Below are 22972 nucleotides of genomic sequence, written 5' to 3' on the forward strand. Positions count from 1 at the left end.
TTGCTTTACTTTACCAGAAATTGTTTAAATGATGTGGTGAAGATACTGGCCAGACACAACAATATAAGTGCTTACACGTTAACATTTCAAATTGGATTATATTACTCTTATTGTTTAATTGAAAAGAAATTTATACTGAATAATTTTTGTAAGAGGATATGGAATTTGGTAAATGAGGAAAGTAAATGAATATTCACTTAAAAAAGATGTTTTTATTAATAAAAGTCGGTACGTAAATAAGACACTACACAATTTGTTTTATTGTTTATCTTCATCACGCATCAATTCTGCTGCTTTCGTTTCAGTTATGTCCAATTGGTACAACAGCACCAGCCTTTGCAGCTCTGAAGTAGACAAATTGTCTCATCTGTTTCCATGCTTAATCTCCGACGTTTAGGCACTCTCTCATGCCCCGAAGCAGGCGATTGAGAAAGTATGACGACTTCGGGGCCCATGAGATCCATATCGTCGGCTGCAACAATTAGTGGTAGGTGCAAAATTGATTCTTGTTCATATAATGTGCAGTCTGTGTCAGCTACCTCTGAATTCCGCGGTGAAGTGATGACAGAGGTGGAACCACCACCTACTGCACAAGCTCTTAAAAAAAAGTAATAGCAGTGTGTCAGGATTTAGTTTCTAGTTAATAAATATACCAAACAGGTTTACGCAGTAATGTGGGAGGGGTTCGTCCATTGTATCATTTCCACATGTTGAAAATACGTATTTTTCTGAATCACAATTTCAAAGCATTAAGCACGTAATAAAAAAATCGGAAAGTATGGTACTTACCAGGAACTCTGTGAATAGTTGGGTTGCAGTCATCTCCGTCCAAAAACTTTAAAAATGTCAGCTTCCATGTTTCAGGGAAATCTTAATGTTTCTCGTCTTATTAACATCCATCTTGGCCTTGATTTCATGTTGTGCGGTTTCTTCATTATCTGCTTGTCCGTAATTTCTTTCCCGGAACTAACCATATAACTGTGCTGTATTTAATACAATCCGCCTTCTCTCTTCTTGCGGCCGGAGTTTGCGATTTACTGATGATTGTGGGGTAATCTTTAATAATGTTGACAAAGGCTAATTTTGAGTCTTCCATTTCGGCGCAGAAAAACTTTCGGTATCACAAAACACACGCAAACGAAACAAACTGAGAGCCAAAGATGGATTTTAATCTCTTTACTGAGAACTTACTCTGTAAAGGTCATTTCACACCGGCGTAGCGTATCTCGCGCTATGTCTTCGGAAGACGTCGCAGGACGTAGCACGTATCCTGACTAGAGATACGTACCCTTCAAACCGAAAGCTACGTATTATGAGCTACGTTTTCTATCCCATCTTCGTATTTGCTCAGTTGTTGAGATGGTGTGCTAACGTGAGTACAGTTTGTGCATGGTACCAGAAATGACGTTCAGTGTGCCGTGGTGTGAGCCAGACATCAACTTCAGTGTGCCGTGGATGGACTGTAGTTCAAGTAGCGATAGTGATGATGAACTGTTGTTGTTGTATTCAGTGTCAAATAAATCGAATTGGGTTCATCCGATAAATGTTAGAACAACAGTGTATGGCGAATACCACCACCTAATGCAAGATTTACAGCTTGACGATGAAAAGTTTAGAAGTTACTTCAGCCTTAATGAAGACCAGTTCCATGAAGTTTTATCCCTCATTGGCAGTGACATTAAGAAACAGGACACAAATTACAGAAAATCAATACCTCCTGAGGAACGGCTAGCTATTTGTCTAAGGTAACAATTCCTTTCCCATAATGTCAAAATAGAAACGTAGCCTGTTAGTATAAGGTTGTAGGAAATGGAGTAAAAATATATCTTCATTACAGTAATATTACACAAGTATATTTGTTAGCTGCCATGATAAGACAAAATGTAAAAGATGATAGACATATATTAACCAGCCACAGCCACAAAAAGAAATCAGCATGAGATATATTTTGTTTGAGTTTAAAGTTAATGAGGTTTGTCCTTAAAGTATTTGAAGATTGTCTTCAGTTGCTTTTCCTGAATAGTTTTCCGCTAACAAATCAACATCTGTATCTTCTTGCAGTGATCGAAGTAATGAGCCACTTTCTGTAAGTGATGTTTCATTTTGATGGTGAAGGATCGTGGGCTGGTTTGAATATTTACCACCTGACCATGTTGAGCTGTCAGAGGAGGTACTTGGAGACACCAGTGGAGAGCTAGTTTGACGCACTGCCGGTGTTATTAGACTCATCAGTGAATCATGTTCATCTTCAGCTCGGCTTACTGCCTCTAAAACTTCTCTCTTTACTCTGTTTTGTAACCTTCGAGGCAAATTTTTTTACCGACATTGATATGCTACCAAAAAACAAATCTAATTCGTCAGGGACAGAGCGAACAGGTTTGTTTATCTCTTTATTTTTCAGAAAATTCAGAATTTTGTCGACTCCTTTGGGTTTGTTCCGGACATCGTGATCAGAGTTGGAAAATTCATCATCATCAGGAGCAGTAGGAGCTTCAGCATTAACAATGCTATCATCGTTTATTTGATTTTCAGGAACTTGCGTGTCATCTATATCAGGAATATTACTGTCGTGTCTGAAAAAATTAATTTCAACAAACAAATAAAAAATTACTCTCACCAGAGGAATGCGTTTCAGTTATTTATTTATAAAGTTCCCACCAGGGCAATAACAGTACTAAAATTTCAATTCAAAAGAACACTTACAGGCTGTGAGCTGGCAATACGGAAAGTAAAAATTCCATTTCTTTCTCGTACTTCCACTTTTTTGAGTTTGCTGCAGCTTGACCACTTTTGTCTCTCTTCTTTTGAGGGCATTCCTATGGGCATCTCTCAAATTTTTCCAGTCCGTTTTTACAACAGCCTCTGTAACAACAATTTTGTTTCAGGTATCTCGCTACTGGAGACTCATACACTACTATAAGCTTCAGCTACAGAGTCGGCATTAGTACTGTATCGTCGATCGTAAACCAAGTGTGTGACGCTTTGTGGCGTACAATGCAACCGTTGTACATGCCAACAGCCACTGAAGATTTCTGGAGGAACGTTGCTGCGGGATTTCACGACAGGTGGAATTTCCCTCACTGCATCGGTGCAATAGATGGAAAACACGTCAGAATTCAGGCACCACCTGCATCTGGATCTTCTTTCTACAATTACAAAAAATACTACTCTACAGTGTTGTTGGGTTTGGTAGATGCTAACTGTAAGTTCATAACCGTAGACGTGGGCTCATACGGAAAGGAATGTGATTCCATCATATTTTCAAATAGCACACTTGGGAAAAGACTGTCTACCTACAGCCTTGGGGTGCCAAAAGACGAGCCACTAGTACCAGGAGGATCCCCTGTTCCATATGTTATCGTGGGAGACGAGGGTTTCCCCCTGCAGCGGTACATGATTCGTCCCTACCCACGCAGAAATCTTAACGATGAGAAGAGAGTTTACAACTACAGAGTGAGTCGGTGCAGACGTGTTGTTGAAAACGTTTTCGGCATAGTTGCCCAACGGTGGAGATTGTACTTTCGGCCATTGCAGTGCAACCTTGACACTGTACATAAAGTAATAAAAGCCACAGTAATACTACACAACTATCTGTGCAATAAATGTGACGTTACAACAGTTGGGTCACCAGAAGAAATTTTGGTCGCCTACAGTACATGCTGGAAATCTCTTGAAAAAACTGCTGCCGCAGCTACAAAGGAGAACGCCGCAATAAGAAACCACTTTGTCAATTTCTTTAACTCTCCTGAAGGAAGCGTGCCTTGGCAGTGGCGGCACATTGCTAACACGTAACTACAATGCACTTATGAAAAATAAGCATTCGTTTAATACTCCACAAACTTTCATTAAGATTATTGTTTCATTAAGATTATTGTAACAGTTTTGTCAGTATGTTATTGTGACTACTTTCTGCAAATAAACACTAAAGAATACGTAATTATAATGTTTGATGATTATTTTTATTGGCAAAGACAAATTGTTTGCAAATAGTAAACACCAGAAGAAGAGGGTGCAAACCCTCGATACGCGTCGTAGAAGAAAAACAATGTGACGAACTCAGAAAAGTTTATTTCAATGTGTCTTTGTCATCAAAAACGGGCCCACATTCCTGATTTAGTCCATCATAGACGAAATATGATATTGTTATCTTATTTTTATTTTACTGTTCATTAGCATCTAATAGAGGGAAAGAGTAACTAATAATGGTCACCTTCTAATTTCAACATCAACTTCTATATACCCTGTGGATTTTATAAACAAGGTTTTTGCAGCTTTTCAGATAAAAAAAAAATCACGATACACGATACTAATTGAATTGTACACGGCATGTCATTTAGCCAGGAGAATGGCGTAGATTAAGAAGTATATCGATATACAGAGAAGTGTTGTTTATTTTAGTAGAGAAGAACTAGTAGTGGTCACATTATCCGGACCTGAGTGCTTATTTGAAGAATAGCTTTTTCTCAGTAACTAAAATTGAGGAGAATACGAACATACCAAATAATCTTTTATAACTAGGAAAAGAAAGTTGTACAGCCGTAATAAGGACTTAATACTGCAGTCTTACTTACACCTAAATACTGGACGAAAAGAAATTTTCATTCTTACTTGGCTTCCTTAAAACTTGCGAAATTTCTTCCCAAGCTAAGTCACGCAAGTTAGCATCTCTATATTCCAATTTCGAGTAGTCCCACAGCACTGGATACTTTTGCACTTGGTCAATTAATGCAGACATTTTGCATAATAAACACACAAACACGCAGTAATAGAGCTGCTCAGCATAAGAGCACGTGGCTTGCAGTGCAGTGTAGTGCGCATGCGCGAGCCGAGATACGCAGCGACGCTACGTGTGCAAGCGTAGCTGGAGATACGCGTATTACGTATCTCGGCTGGACGCGACGCCATCTGCGTCAGTCTGAAATGCCCCATTTGATTACATTACAAGATACGTCTGCGACGTCTTTCCGAAGACGTAGCTCGAGATACGCTACGCCGGTGTGAAATGACCTTAAGGAGGAAAGGTAGAGAGAAAGTACTCCAGGGTCAGAGAATATGTTTCCTAGTTTTTACTCATACTAAACTGAGAACTTTCTTTGAGAATGTTATTTTGCTCTGAGTATCAACTCTGGAGAATGTTCTCGTTTTTATTCATACAACAATGTCACGCCAACGTCTCAGGAGAAGGTCACTTGGTGCCGCCTCATGCTGTTGTTACACGTGGCGTATGACGGCCTCTAGATCAGCGTAGCCATCGGTGTGACTTATCATCGGTGCAGCCTCTACCACGTCATCCTTGTCACTCTCACACTGCGATGGAATGTTTACCGTGTCAATTATAGAAAAGTCTGTCACTTCCAACTGTTCGTCCGAATTTAACCACTCGCCTGCTTCCACCTCTTCTGCCTCTTCACACCCTGACAATCTTCTGATTAAATTGCGCAATGGTTAATCGTCCTCCTCTGATAAATCTTCAATTTCTGTGTCTGGCATACTTTCCTGTAGAATTTTCTCCATGACTTAGAAATTGTGTCTGACTTTATTTCGCTCCAAGATTCGCTAATCCAGTACACGACGTCCTTCAAAGTCATTTTCTTGAAATCTCCTACAATGCTTTCGTTGTCTTCATAATGCAGAAATGACTGCAGCAATCGCCGTCGATTTTTTTTTTTTTGACATTCCAGAACGGCCTGATCCATGGGCTGAATGAGACAAGTAACGTTTGGTGGGAAAAACAAGGCGCGGATACCGTCGTACTGCAGTTCTCTTGCACTTGGACGCGAGGACGCATTATCCATGAGCAAAATTGCTTTGCATGGCAGCCCCCTTTTTTAAAAAATTCTTGCGTTCAGGTACAAATGAGTTTAAAAAACCAGTTCTTGAAGATTTCCTGATTCATCCAGGCATTATTCTGATGTGTATAGACAACCGGTAGAGCTACTCTTGGCAGACTTCCCAATCACTAGTTTTAGTTTGTGGTTTCCAGTTGCATTTGAAACTGCCATAACTATGAGCCGCCCTTGCTTTTTTTTTGTGCCCAGGAGCACTTTTTTCTTCACAAGAAGCAAGTGTTCTCGCCGGTAACATTTTCAAATTTAGTCCAGTTTCGTCACAGTCACACATTTGTTCATTAGACAAATTTTCGTCAGTTACGATTTTTTTAAAAACTCTACTATAAATTCTGAAACGTCCTGAGCGTCACCAGAGAGTTTTTCTCCACATGCGTCTAGTTGACGCACTCCATACCTCTTCTTCCACTTGGCGAGCGAGCCCACACTAGCGACGAAATTGTAATCTCCTTCCTGTACCTGGTTTCTGAAAAACAAAGCTTTTTCTTGCAAGATTGGGCCAGAAATCGGAGCACCCTTCTGTCTCTGTTGGGTAAACCACATGAACAATGCCTCACTTGTTTTTACGAAGTCTGACTTCTTTATACTTCTTAGACTGAGATATTCGTGTGAGCATTTCTGTGAAGAAAACTGTTCCAATTTAAGTCGGTTTCTTCGCCAGTCACCAACAGTAACTTCATCGACACCATATTCGAGAGCAACTTTGTTTCTCCTTTGTCAAGTCGCCTTAGTGCTTCTAATTTTAGATGCAAAGGCACAAATTTCCTCTTTTTTTTTCTTACAGCACTCATCTTTGTAAGGAGTACAACGGAGTACACAGTCAACAAACAAAACGACACACAACACTGCACAGTACAGTACAGTACAGGTACTGGGAACTACAACAGCCTATGAACTCGGTAGCTGCCGGCAGCAGTCGGGGTATTTCGTGCCATACTGACAACAAATGTTCGTGCAACAAGGCAGCGAGCTAATCGTTGGTGTTGATTGCATTGTTGTCTGCTTTGTCACTGAGCTGTACTCTCCCTATCTATCTTTTGCAATGATGTTCTCATTATTTATCATGTCAGTAAAAAAAGAAAGCAGATCTTTGCAACCTTTTTTTTAAAAAAAAGTCTCGGATTTTCGAAAACTCGACCTGTATTGACGCTGGGTCGCAAGGGAGGTTCGGTGATGGAAGCATTTTCAATACAAGCGTCTTGGCGAAAAGAATGATGAAACGCACTTCACAGCTTCCGTCACCTGCAGCACTACCTCCTACACAGGAGGCAATGCCTTTCGTATTTGTAGGTGATGACGCATTCCCTGTATGTGAGAATTTGATGCGACCTTATCCAAAACGAAGCGTCGCTGACAATTATGAAAACAAAATGTTCAACTATAGACCGTCAAGAGCACGCCGAACGGCAGAGTGCGGTTTTGGTATACTAGCTTCGCGTTTTAGAGTTTTTCGAGCATTATTACAATCAAATGTAACACGAAGTTCACGGAACACTTTCACAATTCGACAGAACTTCACTACATACTTTGACACTACAGGAATTGTTCCTTGGCAAAGGGAAAGTGTTTCGAAAGGAAAGTACTGAGAAACTAAGAAGATCCATACAGCCACGACATAATGTTTCGAATACATAAATTAATTCATAACATTTATGTCATGCTTCTCTTTTGTGAAACAATACATTGGTACAAGTTAATTGCAATAAAAGTCTTTGTTAGGATCAATATTAATCAAAAATTTTAATTGATTTACTCGAAAAATGTTATAAACCATGCCGTACAGCCTGCAAATTCAACCACCTCACACTAACACCACCAATTTCCAAACCTGACCCATGGACATCCCTTTCGTATCGCTATGCCTGCTACAAGTGGGCCACGTGAACACATAGTACCTATTGCCCCAGAGTAATGACTGTACACCATGTGCGCCGACTACGTGGATGTGCCAGTGCTGGAGCAACCACAAACATGCCGCACCCACAAAATTTTTAGTTTGATAAAAATAATATGAATATTTCTCACTTGCCTTTATAAAAAGTAGAGAAATATTATAACACTGAGATAGAAGTTAAAATTTCTGACCTCTAAACAATGTCTTTTTCCAGAAGGATTTGCGCATAACATGAAATCCCTTCTTTTCGGCTTGCTTTCATTTCCTGATAAGTGATACGCTACAAGACGCCTGATTTCATTCGTCAACAGTTGTTTTTAAATATGTCCTTGCCAGTATTGAGCAATAATAAATAATAACCCGAGATACAAAGAAGCCGATTGCTATTTTTTTTATAAACATGACAGCGTCGTCGTTTAAGAATTCAGTGTAATTGTTTTCACCTAATCTGGATTGTTATTGTTTTCTTTGTTGTGACCATGGTTTGAAGGATACCGGAACTTATATTGTTGACTGACGTGGTTGTAAGCTCTTATGTGGTAGAGATTTTTATTAAATTTTCTTTTTTTACATGTTTAACCAAGTTTGGTAAGAGTGGCTGGCTAGTTACAGGTTCTCACGCCGAAGAAGACACGAGGAGGATCATATGGCGTGAGTCAGAAGGGACAGAGCAGCTGATGAGAAAAGCCCCTGCTGTCGCCAGGGCTCCTGTATATATAGCGAGAAGTGGGCAAATGTCATTATTATGAATTAACAGAAACCGTATTTTGGCATACAGACAGCAGAAACAGAATCCTATTAGTCATCAGGACTATCAAACAACAAATCAATTTAAACAGAGCTCATAGAACTTTGTGTCATTCTTTTAATATATATCAGAAATGTACTTGGACGACAATTTCGATTCTATATTGATATCAAAGACGTGGCTAAATACATCTATTCCGTTTTCACTGGGAGATATGGAGGGCTAAACGCTAGTAAGTAATGATATTGTAAGGAACCAAGGCATCTTTTTTGATAAACATTTAACCAGGACAGAGCACGTCACGAAAATTTGCTACAGAGTTTCAACAATGTCAATGTAGAAAGTTAACAACGAATTACAATGCAACTTACCATTTCGTATGTCCGTTTCCTTGGCCACTTCCTCTCACTTCTCAGTTTTTCAGCTTCGTTTCCAAGTAATCTTCATGGCTTGTATCATACAGAACTTCGTGAATACGTACGGGTTCAATTAGCTTTTCTACACAAAGGTATTTACACAATCATTTTTCCGGCATTCCGTATATGAATGGAACAGGAAAAGGTCCTTATGACTGGTAGAGTGGAACATACGTGCAACCATGAACTGCACAGTGGTTTGCAGAGTATAGATGTAGCTGTAGACATGCAGAGGCCATCATCATGTCTTATACCAATTTCTGTTTTGTTGCTGTCAGTATTTGTTTAATTATTGCAAAATATTTTTGGTGTGTTCCAAATTATTCTAGTGTATTGAGGATATTTGTTAGGATATCAGGGGGAGAGCTGTAGACGGTAAAAACTGTATGAAGGCAGAGATTGGAATACATCGAACAAGTAATTGAGGAAGTGGATTGCAAGTGCTGCTCTGAGATAAGGAGGTTGATACAGATCAGGAATTCGTATGTCTGTGGAATTCTACACTTTCTTGAAGTCTACAAAAGTTAAAACATGATTTCTGCTGCTTAGACAATAGTTCCTCATGAATTGTTTTAAATTCATAATCTTTTGAAAGCATTGCTCATTTTTTAACTACGTATATCTATATTGTATGTGCTGTTGACGGGGTGATGGGAGTTTTTGTTCAAGGATAACTGCGCTCTTCGCTCAGTCGGGCGGAAACAGCAGCAGGTGTGGCAGATGGTGACGGAGGAGCTGCAGCGGTACCACAAAAAGCGTGGTGAGCTGTGCCCAGGGCGAGTGAAGACATACTGTCACGATGAGTGAACCTGCGTATAGAAGAGTTGATACAGAGTGGGTAGAAAATAAACTGGCCTTGAAAGTACACTGCTGTGTGAAACATAAGAACGAAAGCTGCTTTCATCCGTAAGTGTCACTGTAAAGTAATTTGGCTCCATGAAACTTGAGCTTTATATAGAAAGAACTGCCCTAGTGTAGTACAGAAGGTAACTGAGAGAAATACACAATCATATGAACAGAAGTGACACTTCCATTCAAAGTCGAGACTGAAATCACTGCGATTTATGATAGTCCTCTGGACTGGTGTGGTTCTTAATAGGGTGTGCGAACACCAAGGATGGTAACATGAGCTGTATGTGCTCCTGTGCCACTAGGTTGGTAAGGAGCTCGTACAGTAGGTCATCCCATTCCTCCACCAGCGCGGTTGACGACTGCTGTACAGGTGTCAGTGCCAGTGGGAATGCTGCAGTATGTCTTGCCAACATGCCCCGCTTGTTCTCGACAGGTGTTTGCTGGGGGAATTGGCTGACCAGTCCGTTTGCCAAATATCCTCATTCAGAGAACTGCTGACCTGCTTTCAATGCTCATCTGGCCTCATGTAAACTGTGCCAGTCAATAAGTCACTGTTGTAAACAAAGAGACAGACACCCACAGAGTACAGTCCAGCTCAGCTTCGATGTTGCCCTAAGACCTTTCAAATGACAATACTGTATCAAATAATGAGGACCAACTTTACACAAGTTTACAAATTGGCTGAGAACATTAACTGTCAGGACCTAGCAAAGAAATATTAAACAATACAAAATTGTTAACATTGGTACTCTCTACCATGGTCATTTGTTTCAAATACAGTAGCTGCCATGTTGGGGTGGCTACTTTGGGACAGCTCTCTTATCAGAGATTTGATTCCATTGAGAAACTACCAAGCCCCTAAGAAAATGCAAGAAAATAATTTTAACACGAAAGTAAAATCTTTTCTGATAAAAAAATGGCTATATTCATTGAATGAATTCTAAGACACTGCTTGTGATATGAACCAGTAGCCTATCAGCTATAATGTTGTTGTTGTTGTTGTCTTCAGTCCTGAGACTGGTTTGATGCAGCTCTCCATGCTACTCTATCCTGTGCAAGCTGCTTCATCTCCCAGTACCTACTACAACCTACATCCTTCTGAATCTGCTTAGTGTACTCATCTCTCGGTCTCCCTCTACGATTTTTACCCTCCACACTGCCCTCCAATGCTAAATTTGTGATCCCTTGATGCCTCAAAACATGTCCTACCAACCGATCCCTTCTTCTAGTCAAGTTTTGCCACAAACTTCTCTTCTCCCCAATCCTATTCAATACCTCTTCATTAGCTATAACAAAAAGTTTAAAATAGATATAAAATGCAAAAATTGCTTTTTAAGTAACATACATTCTTGGTGTAATAGTTGTGCTATTCTTATTTCTGATGTTCACAACCGCCATCATTTTGATGGTTACATACGAAGAAAATGTAAATAGAAACAAATGCATTAATCAATTAATGTAGTGTATTTGTGAAATAAGTTGGAGGTTCTGGTGATAAATGTGGAGTCGGCTCCCTCTTTTTGAATATGGATGTTTGATATTTATTCCATATAAGTCAGTTCTTTTCTTAGAAAAGGCTGTGTCATTACCATACTTAGTTTTAATCATCATTTTATTAATTAAGCACTTATCACATTTTTTGGTTTTGCAATAGTTGATGTCAAAATGTTGATATATTTACTGATAACAGCAATGTTTAGCAGCTGTGTTGTAAACATATTTGTGTCTACTAATCAGTACTTGACAAACAGTGGTACATAACTTGTGGTGCAATGTGGAGTGTATTGCCAACACTAGTCGCTCTTTGATTGCATTTTTTTAAAGAAAACTATTTTGTATTTTTATAATCACTTGAAGTAGCTTTTTGAAAGGGTTGTTGAGTTTACATCCTGCAACCTTTATATGCAGATAATATCTATATTTTGTCTTGGTAGTTCAACTAGTGTGTGTTTGTGTATTTACCAGACAGTTGACAAAATGTAGTTACTCAACTGAATTCCACATTTTATACAAAACTGCCAATTTGCCTGTGTTGGGTGACATGAAGAACTGGCCTGCATCTCTCTCAGTTCAGTGGTCACAAACATATCGGACAGATGTAATGCTCTGCATGTTTTACTTGGTTTGTACAAATTCAGTTTGTTGTACATAGATTGAACAGTTTGTAATCTGATAAAGTTATGTGTATTATTGAAATAACTATAATTTATATGAACAATATTGTTAGCACAAGTAGTTATTCTTTATGTTGTAATGTGTATAGCTTTGATTATGTAAATGTATAGTTTTGGATATGGAATGTGCTGCATAGCATGTAAGAAGGTCCTGCACTGTGAGAGCATGTTACTTGAAATTACATTTCTGAATAACAGTGCTGTTACTTTTCATGTGAAAGTGTCTTTAAATATTGTTCAGTGATTTATGCTGTTGTGTATTGCTCCTTTGTACAAACATCTTGCCCAGAGCTGACTGTGCAACCTTCGGGTTTGCTGTGTATAATCTCTGTTTAATTCTCTTATACGTGAATAATTTGTATTACAAGACAACAGAGTATCATGTGGACATGTCAGCTCAGCATACATATGTTAATTACACAACACCACTACATTATGAGCTTACTAATGTTAATCAGCTCACTGAGTGCCAGATTTGAAGAGCAATAATCGTAGTCAAATGCAACAATACTGTTTCTGTGCCAAATTGGTCTTTGCTCATCTTTGAGAAATCATCTCTTGTCTGATTGCTAGTGAGCTATTCTGTGGACTTTGTAGTGATGTTATCCCTGCATACTGAAATCCTTCCTTCACAATCCCAGTCTTTACAGTATGAAGTTAATCCATATTTCTGATGGCGTGATAAGGTACATTTACATTTGTTTCAAACTCTTTATTATGTTTTGTTACTGATGTTGATATTGCTTTATACAGGTCAGCAAACAGAAAACAGTCCTAAGTACAGGCTGCTTGCCAGTTACACACAAATTGTTGCCTATCCTGAGCAGATACAGCTAATTGATACACAATAATCAGATAATAAAGAAATAATAAAAAGCTAATGCTTCGAACTGTAGATGACAGTTGGCAAGTGACGGTTAGCTGTCTAATGACTCAGGACTGGATTCTTGTGAGCCATCCTTTATATGTGTGTAAGCAGTTTAAAAGATGACATCACAAAACCACCACCAGCTGCTCTAACATTTCTTTTATTGACAACCAGTGTCTGTTGAGTGTCAGTCTTCATAATGGATACCATTCATTACAACAGGCGAAGGAATGTTCCTTGACGTTTAATCCATAATTATTCACAGTTGCAACATCAGTCACATGAACGTGCGTCCATTGTTGTTTACATGTTTTTCTATTAGTCACTAAGTATACAAATTAACAGTCCATTGTATTATTGTATTATATCGCATGAGACTCGTATCCAAAACAGTGAGTGAAGCAGTGACTATCACTGGACTGAAACTGATTGTCAATAAATAAATGCACATTAGAGCAGCTTTCACTGGTTTCAGTGTTGAAGTTACACAGGAGTGTTCACAGGAGATACTTGTGCAAAAAATAACTGCAAAGAAGGGCTTTCAATGATTTGTGTGTGACAAGCATGTTTCTAAGAAAAAGCACACCACCTACTCACTTTTTACCACTGTAAAGAATTTGCCTCCTAAATCTGTGGTTCACAGTATCAACTGTTATCATTAGTCATTATCTGAATGAACAGTCTGTATGTTCTGTTTGGTGTTGATAATCATTTTCCCTTATGCACTATGCAGTAATGTTTTGCTGTTACAAAATAGGAACAGTTTTGGAAAAAGGAAGTTTCTGCTTTTGTATTCTAGTTTACAATTGTCATTATCATCATTTTTGTTGTCCTTTCATGCTGATATTATTTTGTTATTACACAATGCACCTGTAGGCAGTTTTAGCTATGCCCGTATGTTTCTGGAGCAGGGGTGCCCAGTGGACAAGGAAGCTCAGTGCTATTACTTTTGTGTATTCTCTGTGATCTAAAAGATTCTGTATTCACTGCCTGTGTTGCAGGCACTAAGATATATTTTGTACACAGATAGCAGTGTAATTGAAGTAACTCTAGTTTTGGGCAGTGAATTACATTTCTTTCAGTTGGAGTGGACATCTCTTGGCATCTGAAATGTACTGGGCAGGATAGAAGAAGTAGAAATAAACTTCTGAAGACTTCCCCATAAGGAAGCATACCAACTGTTGGGAGGTGTCAACTAGCTGTCACCGTCATAAATGGAATGATGATACAGGAAATGTGTGGTCTCAAGTTACTACCTGTACTACAGGGACAGTCTTGCATAGGAACTCACCACCGAAGCAGCTGTGGAGGCTAGTAGACAGCCAGTCACAAGTGATACAAAGGTCGCACATGGATATGGGACTTGACAGTTTCCATTTCACAACTCCCAACGCCATTGTGCGCCGTGCTGAAGACACCTACTGGACATCATCAAGGTCATTTCGTTGGAGCTGGATGTGAACTGAGGATGGACGGGATGCTGTTGTCGAGTAATTGTGGAAGGTATGCAAGGTAGCAGTGTGTTCCACCCCAAAAGAGAAGCAACATGTTCAAATTATGTTAGGTATGCCACCTCTCACAGACATCTGCACTAATCATCATTTGTGGGGTGTGGCTATTAGTGGAGAAATTGTGGTTATTGTCACTATAGGAGGCAGTACTGGTCCCCTGCTAGCAGCAAACCGATATAGGGCCCAGCAACTTGGCCTCACTGTTCAAGAATCTTCAGTTTGACAAGGAATGTGATATACGGGGGAGACACTGCTACGTCACCTGGGAAGCAACAACAGAGATCCTACACTGTAACCAGCATACTTCTTCCTGTTGCCGTCTGCAAGATGTTCATCATCATCGTCAGAGCAAGGACGCCCAAATACCATGAGCAGTTCACGAGTGGCTCTGAGTAGACCTGTCATTTCCCCGGCACACGTCTGCATCGTAATTGCACGGAGCACCGTGACTTTGGCCGCATCCTATCCGAGTATCCACGGACTGTTACTTCTTGTCTGTTCCAGAAGCAGTTAGCTTAAAAGAGGTATAGTTGTAGATGGCCACCTGAAACCAGCACAATGTATGTGGAAGTCCCTTCCTGACAGTTGCGGAGCAAATCAGTGTTATGTGGGTCATTTGCCTCTGTGTATGTTGTATAATAAGCAACACAAATGGCAAATTTTAATGGTGGCGCCTGTTCCTCAGTTGGTGTGTCTGTGACAGGAACCAAAATCTGTCTTGGTGGCAGACTGGATCATCAGAGGAGTGCGAGACATGTCGTGTAACGAGAGAGACAACCGCCCACCTCGTGCCACTACTCCTAGAGCAAGGTGTGAGGTGGATTGTTGTCTGTGCACTGAACACTTTACAAAAGAATTTGCTAGGCCATTCTCTATGTGAGGCAATACAAACATATGTATCATCATGTGCTTCCATCAAGAGGGATATTTTGTAGTTACTAGTCCTCATTCTGTGTAATAAGTGTTTATTGTACTATCAGCCAGAGTGATCATGTAGTGGTGGGGCAAGACATCAAAAGACAATGTGAAGAAAAAACAATTTGTGATCACAGGCAGTTTTTTTGAAGTGAAAAAATACATTTTTAGTTATATGAAGAGGTATAACGCCAAAAACTTCATCTATTTTCTCTTTAGATATACTCAGCATGTTTGTTATTTTAAAGCGTACTTCAGCTACACTGCTACCATTTTTTGTGCATTTTGGATGGGCCTTGTAGTATGTTTAACTGAATAATGTTATATACATAGGTAATTTGTGATTTCAACATCTCTGTTTTGTGACAACACTACTACTGCAAAGAATCCACACAATATCCAACTCGTGTAGGGGATGCACTGATTTTCGTTTGTTTAAATGCAATGTTTTAGGTTAATATGCTGATAATTCAGTAATCTTTCATGTATTAAGTGTTTGTATTGGAATGATTGTTTTTATTAATAATGGAAAGGCAAAGCACTGTGTGTATAGAATGAAATGAAACAACATATACTGAAACCACTCATTGATACTGCCATTTTTTTAATTTTATTAACAGTAACATACTGATTTCTCTCTCTCTCTCTCTCTCTCTCTCTCTCTCTCTCTCTCTCTCTCTCTGGCTCACCTTCAGTGGTAGTACATTTAACACAAACTTTCTTTTATGGTGGTTTCTACTGACTTACTTCTGGTGTAGTTCTCTCTTTCACCTATGATGCAGAATGAATGTAATTTTGGTCGCTCTTTAACATGATAATTAGTGAAATATGGTGATAAGAGTGTGCAAATACTCATATAATAGCAGCTAATGCTAACTTACAGTGTGAAGCAACTTGTATAAACATTGTACAGTCGCATTTAGGACTTGTATCTTATTCAACTGTAGAAATTATGTACTGATATTTAAATCTTGCTTATTATTTTACACTTACTGTGTAGAGTACAGCTCTCAAGCTGTAGATTTATTATTGATCGCAAATGAATGTTTCAATTAACACATTAACATCAGTACAGGATTGTCTAAGTGGGCAGGTATTTTATCCAAATGTTAAATATGAATGATGCAAACAGAGGAGTATGAATTAAGAGTTGTATAAATTTTCAACTGTTGTGGAATTGCATACTATTAATGTAAGTTACCTGTACTCTAGTGTAATGACAGAGTTACTGTAAAATGTGTGAAGTATATCTTTGAAAGTTCTAAAGAGAAGCTCACTTAAGGAGTTCAGTCAGATCATTAAGGATATTTTATTATTCGATACTGTTGTAAATTACATTTCTAGTTCCTAAAGGAGATTTTGTTTTTTTCTCCAAGGACAGTATTTACAAAGGCTTTCACTGTTGTTGTCTCTTGGATATTTATTGGCGAACAGATGAGCGACAGATATTGTTGCGCATAGACTGTTGGAGCTTGAAAGCACAAACTTTCCTTTACATCTAGTTTGGGAACTTCTGCCATTTGTTCATACGTAGGATGATGTGATACAACAAAATATTAAGTTAGGTGAGAGTTTTTCATCAAATATTGATTTTTGTGTGTTGTCTGTTACTGCAGGTCCATACCAAAGAAATTATCTGCCCACAATTGTGGGTGGCATACAATCAAGTAATTGCAATAGTGTTTGTATTTTTCATTCCCTTGTATGTTGAAATTCTATAACCATACCATTACATTCTTTAAAATGCATATCCAGTCATAAGTTAGGTATCCCAATGTAGCCTCAGGGCCGGCCTTAGCCATCCAGGTGCCCTGGGCGAGTCGTCCAGTTGGCGCCCTTTATTGTGTAAATAGCAAACCTGGCAGTGCTTTGCAACATGGTATTTGACTGTTTTCTAGAAATTGTCTTAAGTGGTTAATGGCGTCATCTTATGATCATAACATGGTTTTTTTCCATCGTAAATTTGAGTATTTTATTTTTTTAAATGGAAATGAAATCCAAATAATCTGAAAGCCCGCTAAGACGCTTCATGTGAGTCTTGTGTAGCCTGTGACGTCAGTCCAGCATGCTGCTGTAACAGTCAGTATAGCAGTGTTATATTATTTGGGCATTCACGTTTTGGGAAATTATCTAAAAATATTGCATAGTACTGCACTGTACATCTACAAAACTCCAGAAATTGTTTTTGCGTGTTCCAAACAAAGAAAAGATGCGTAAAATGTGGTTGAAACAGGCTCGTATATCACAAATATTTCTTTTCTTTTCTGAAGCACCCCCTGCACTAAAGCGAACAAAACAAAACAAAAATTATTCAAATTGGTCAAGCCATTTCTTTGTTTTGGTGAGACTAACACACAATAATTGATTTTTATATATAGGAGGTAATATGTATAATGAAAAAACACTAATTTTGAATTGGGTACCATATTTTTATTGAATTTAATATAACTGAAGCCATAAACCTATATTTTCTGTCAGTCATCTGAACACAAAACATATTATGCCTAATGAAAAACAATTATAAACAACTAAAATTTTACTTTTCTTGCTTTTCTGCCGGCAAAGTTCTGATCAGATTAGCAAAGTCTGCAACTTCATTTTCAATGGACAGTGAGGCCAAACTGGTTAGTCTTGTTTGAGACATTGTAGACCGCAAGTATGTTTTTATCAACTTCAGTTTGGAAAAACTGCGTTCACCGCTTGCGACAGTCACTGGTATTGTTAGCAAAATACGTAACGTTATCCAGATGTTGGGATATAACTCTTGAAGATTATGCTTTTTTATTAAGTTTAAGGCTTCAATAGGCGTTGCCTGGCTGTCTTCAAGATAGTGTTGCAGGTCTAAAATTTCGTCGCACAGCAAATTTCCATCAATATCTGACTTCATGTTGACAGTTAACTTTTCTTGTAATTTAGAACAGCATTGTATTAGTTCTTCTTTATTTTGATTTTTTTTTTTTTAATGTCAAACAAGAAACTCCACGTCGCAGAAAATTCTTGCATCTGTTCAAATCTTTCTTTCATGGATATGTGCACGGTGTCCAACAGTGCATTGAAAAACTCTACTTTAAACTTCTTTTTTGGGTCAGTTATTTGATCATCAACAGCCTCGTCACCCGGCCTGCGTTTAATACATCTTAATCGCATTTGTGGTTTAAATAATGGCTGCGTATCAAGATCCGAAGCCAGTTCAGTTGCTGTTACAATAGCTAGTTCGAAACCTGTTTGTCTATATGTTTCCAAATAAGAGCAACATTTGTCAAGGATTCCCATAAACTCTACAAAGTTGATTGTGGGTGACTGATTTGCTTTACTCACAACGTGAATTTGAAACAGAACATCATATCATGTCACAAGAGAAACAATGAAGCTGAAGTCTTTTAATTGTCCTCCTAGTGTTGTCGCTTCATGTGACAACGCAGCATTGATTTGTTCAGTAGCATCGGCCAAGAAAACCAAAGCGTCATGCATTTCGCATAATTGATAACGAACCGCTTTGACGCTATCAATTCGAGCTTCCCAGCGTGTGTCACTTACATTTTTCAGAGTGTATATCTTCAAATGATCGGTCAAAATTTTCCATCTATTTACCGATCCAGCAAATAGATTAAACATTTTTTGTAACGTTCCGAACAGTGTCATGGATTTTACTGATGATTTTGCCGCATCACACAATACCAAATTATAACTATGGCATCCACATGGCACCAAAACAGCTAGTGGATTTAACTTCTTAATTCTGTTCTGGACGCCTTTATTTTTCCCCTTCATGTTCGCGCCGTTATCGTAGCCCTGTCCTCTGCAGTCATTAATGTTAAGGGCAAGATCACTCAATGTTTTAAAATGTTTTCTGTGAGACCTTCACCGGTTGTATCATCTATTTGCAGAAATGAGATGAACTAACGCCATCCTCTCTTATGTCGGCGCATCTTAAAGTTATTGAAAGTTGTTCTTTGTGGCTTATATCTGGAGTACAGTCAGCTATGATTGCATAATACTTTGAGTCCTTTATGCGGGATACGATTGTAGACATAAAATGTGATGCCATGAGTTCTATTAATTCATTTTGTATATTTTTGCCGCAATATTGGTCAGCCAAATCACCGTTCAGTGCCAGTCTGACGTGCTCTTCCATGATTGGATCAAACTTTGCCAATAACTGTACAAGACCTAAGAATGTTCCATTATTTGGGGTAAATAATTTATCTGATAACCCTCTGAATGCCATATTATTTTCAGCCAAATACAAAGTAATGTGCATCAATCTTTGAAGCACATTGCTCCATCGTAAACTTTCTTTAGAAGTTAGCTTTTGTTCTTCCTTGTCAATAGTTAAGCCAGCTTTAAACCTGATTTCAGCTTCAGTCCATTGAGTAAATGCTTTTTTGTGGTTAGGACTATTTTCATGCAGTTTCAGAGCTTCACTTAAATGTTTCCAATTTCTGAACCCCACAGTGGTAGTCAAATTAGTAGTTGACTTTAAATCAAACAGTCGACAACAAAAGCAAAAGACACTGTCGTTTGATACAGAATAAAGTAGCCACTGTCGTCTGATAGTTTTCTTGTGTAATGAGTTGAAGAGAAATTACGCCCACTTTCATCTTTTGGAAAGTTATTTAGACATACTTGTGAGGGTCCACATATTATAATGCGATCTATATCTCTAGCATTAAGTACTTTTGGCCACGTACCTACATCAGAAACATTGTATTTTTTTATTGCAAGAACGTTGATACTTTCATCGACCACAGATGTCATGTGTTGATTTTGACTTGGAGAAATATCAGAGGATTCATGCAAAGATGTACTGCGCTGGTCAATTTGATCACCTCCAATAGGTAATTGTATATTTTTTGTGTATAATTGTTCACAGTCTAAAGAAATATTTGCTGATACATGGACTTTTGATTCAATATCTGAAGTATTTGCCTTAGAATTTCCTGTAAGGTACTTATAAATATTCATATGCATTTTAGTTTCTTCAAGAACTTTTTTTTTTCAGCTTTTCTTTTCCGATTTTCTGAACCAGAAAGCTTTTTTTAATCATTTCCTTCTCTTCTGGCACGATTTAATAATTTGACAAATTATTGCTTGGACACTGCTCTATTTCGCGACCACAATATTCGATCTATAACAAATAAAGAAATTCACCTATCAGTAGACGTAACTAGAAAAAAACCTGAACTGAAAGATAAAAATGTTTTTCGCACTTACCAGAAAATTAAAATGTTGACACAGTCACGACACTCGTTTCACTCACAATTATTCAGCCACGAAAACATGACCGCTGCCTCAGACTCATACTGACAATTACTGACATGCGGGTGCAAATCATAGCCCTGCCAACATATGCAGTCTAACAAACATTGTGTGGCACTGTATTATTTCAGTACGTTAGGGGAGAATTCTCTATGAATGCAGTGCACGCAATGCATGATCTATTAATTAATGTACATGAGTCATTAAGTCACAAATATTCGATATAAATATATTCGTATAATTAAATCATAATGTAATGTATATTTCACAGTCTGTATTTTCTTTTATTTGGAGCGACCGGTAGTTTCTGTTGTGAACGAGAGATGGTGCGGCTGCATGGGCTCTTCCTTGTTGCAGTTCTTGAAACAAATAAGAGAGGCGCTTTGGTAGAGCGCGTGCTAGCCCACGTCAAGCATGGATGGTTGCAGCCAATACGAAGATTGCATTCAGCATGATTTCTCTTCTGCTACCCCGAATTCATCGCGCATCCGTGAGATTAGCGACGTATGTTGAATGAGACTGAATAATATTTTAGTTTCGCGAAATAGGTGTTTCTAAATTGTAATTTTTTTTTCATGCGTTTAGTACGTGGCGCCCCTTGGGCCCCGGCGCCCTGGGCGACGCTCGGGTCGCCCCACCCTAAAGCCGGCGCTGTGTAGCCTTATGTAGATTAGAGCCTTATGTACTGTAATACTTACATTGAATTAATTTTGCTAAAAAATTAGTTGTAAGAATTTCCCAACCTCATTTTATTACCTTAAAGCCGTAGTATCACTACATTGGTGTGATATGTTTTCATAACACTCATTGTTGGTTATGCTATTCCATCTCTCTAATCTGTATATTCATTATCATGTGTTAATGTCTGCCTACTTTTGGGCAAGTTTGCATTAAACAAGTAATACTATATGTAAGCACTTTTTTCTTTTAATGACGTAAGCATTTGTTTTCCAACAATGGACGTGTGTAACTGACTGCCATATGGTAGTCTCATGTAATAACTTATGTAGTCATACATAATGTAATAAAATGCAGTATGAAGTCCACAATTTTGTTTTAATATATGATCTTCTTAATACATTCCATCCATATATGTCACAGTAGTGTGTAGAAAACAAACAGTAATATGTACAGTACAGGCAAATGGAGCATAGTGTGTGTGTGTGTGTGTGTGTGTGTGTGTGTGTGTGTGTGTGTGTGTGTGTGTGTGTCAAGGAGCACAATGTCACACTACGGAGCTGCCCAAGGAGCAAAATTCCAAAAAAATATTCGTCCTCAGTTATGTTTAATGCATCCTTCATGGAGGAGAATTTTAAATTGTGATAAGTTTTGGCTGCTCTGAGGGTATGAACTGCTCTGAAGCATCAGGCTGCAGTGTACCATGCCAGAAGATTTTTATGCCACAGTCAGATTAATGTTAATCACCTGTCCTAACGAGGAATTTTCTCTGGAGGCTTATCCGACACTGTGTCAAGTTACAACTAACATAAATGTAACCACATGTAAGAGAATTCTACCTTAATGGAGGTTGTAAGAGATGTTTCAATCAGAATATATGATTTAGTCAAAGTTGACGGAGGTGTGAGCACTGACTTCAAAGAGGCCTAATAATCCTTCATTTGCATAATACATTACATATCAAAAACATCACAATGTTACTGAACGCAAAATATAAAAATGGAAAAATTCATTAGAAATACAATAATGAGGATATTTTGTAGTCAGTGTAGTGCTTTTGACGAGAAAAAAATAAAAGAAATATTTTTATTATGTAAAAAATGAAAATGGGGGGGGGGAAGAAATGACTTTAAATATTTATGTTATTTACTCTTTCAGTACGAACTTTGTTGTAGAACCCCTTATTTACGTGTGGTAATAAAAATTCATTTAGACAGAATTAAACACATTTAAAATTACGTGAACCTTAGCAACCCTCTCATGCTGATAAATTCAAACTAACTGATTAAGAACATTTATTTGAAACTTATTTAAATTAAATGTTTTTACGTATTTCGGCCTTGGCACACATTTTCTAGATGCAGTGGATTTTTTAAATATTTACTGAATTCTTTCCCGGCGTTAGCTATGGAACACAAGACTGTCTCTGTTAGCATAAAATGGTTAAATATTGCAAAGCCGACCTGAACGTTTAATTATCATTGACGAAACACACTTCACTATACGTTTAAGCTATTTGCTTTAGAAATGGAAAGAATCAACAGATTAACAACTTCAACGTTAATTATCCGCCTATGAATGCACAAATTTAAAACCAATAATAAATTCAGTCAGCCTCAGGATCGCTGAAAAAGAAAAATATTTCGTAATTCAATGCTAATTTTACCTGCTCCCGATTTACGGGTTTGGTTAATTTTATAGCGGAACAATTTTTTAAATGTGCCACTGATGCAAACCGTTCGGTCGCGGCACAGCCCAGCAACAGCAACGATAATCGCTAAAAGTGCTGAAAATTCTTTAAAGAAATATTA

General features: G+C 38.2%; 1 protein-coding gene and 1 long non-coding RNA gene across 4 annotated transcripts in view; one reads left to right on the plus strand and one right to left on the minus strand.

Moving 5' to 3' along the window:
• LOC126293682 (uncharacterized) overlaps positions 1–4023 on the plus strand; it is a 110541-nt gene extending 106518 nt beyond the window's left edge. For all 3 annotated transcript variants that reach the window (XR_007552339.1, XM_049986975.1, XM_049986974.1), the window contains one exon: positions 2886–4023. Coding sequence is in view for 2 of the 3 variants with exons in the window: in XM_049986974.1 (XP_049842931.1) it covers positions 2886–3792 (907 nt within the window). In the remaining variant the exon portion in view is untranslated. The remainder of the gene's footprint in view (positions 1–2885) is intronic.
• Positions 913–21523, minus strand: LOC126293685 (uncharacterized). Its single transcript, XR_007552342.1, has 3 exons — positions 4609–21523; positions 2704–2862; positions 913–2573 (listed from the first exon to the last, which is right to left on the minus strand). It is a non-coding gene; the product is annotated as an uncharacterized LOC126293685 (long non-coding RNA).
• Positions 21524–22972: the final 1449 nt, after the last annotated feature.

The sequence above is a fragment of the Schistocerca gregaria genome, chromosome 10 (genome assembly GCF_023897955.1).
Source record: "Schistocerca gregaria isolate iqSchGreg1 chromosome 10, iqSchGreg1.2, whole genome shotgun sequence".
In the NCBI taxonomy this organism is placed as follows: domain Eukaryota; kingdom Metazoa; phylum Arthropoda; class Insecta; order Orthoptera; family Acrididae; genus Schistocerca; species Schistocerca gregaria.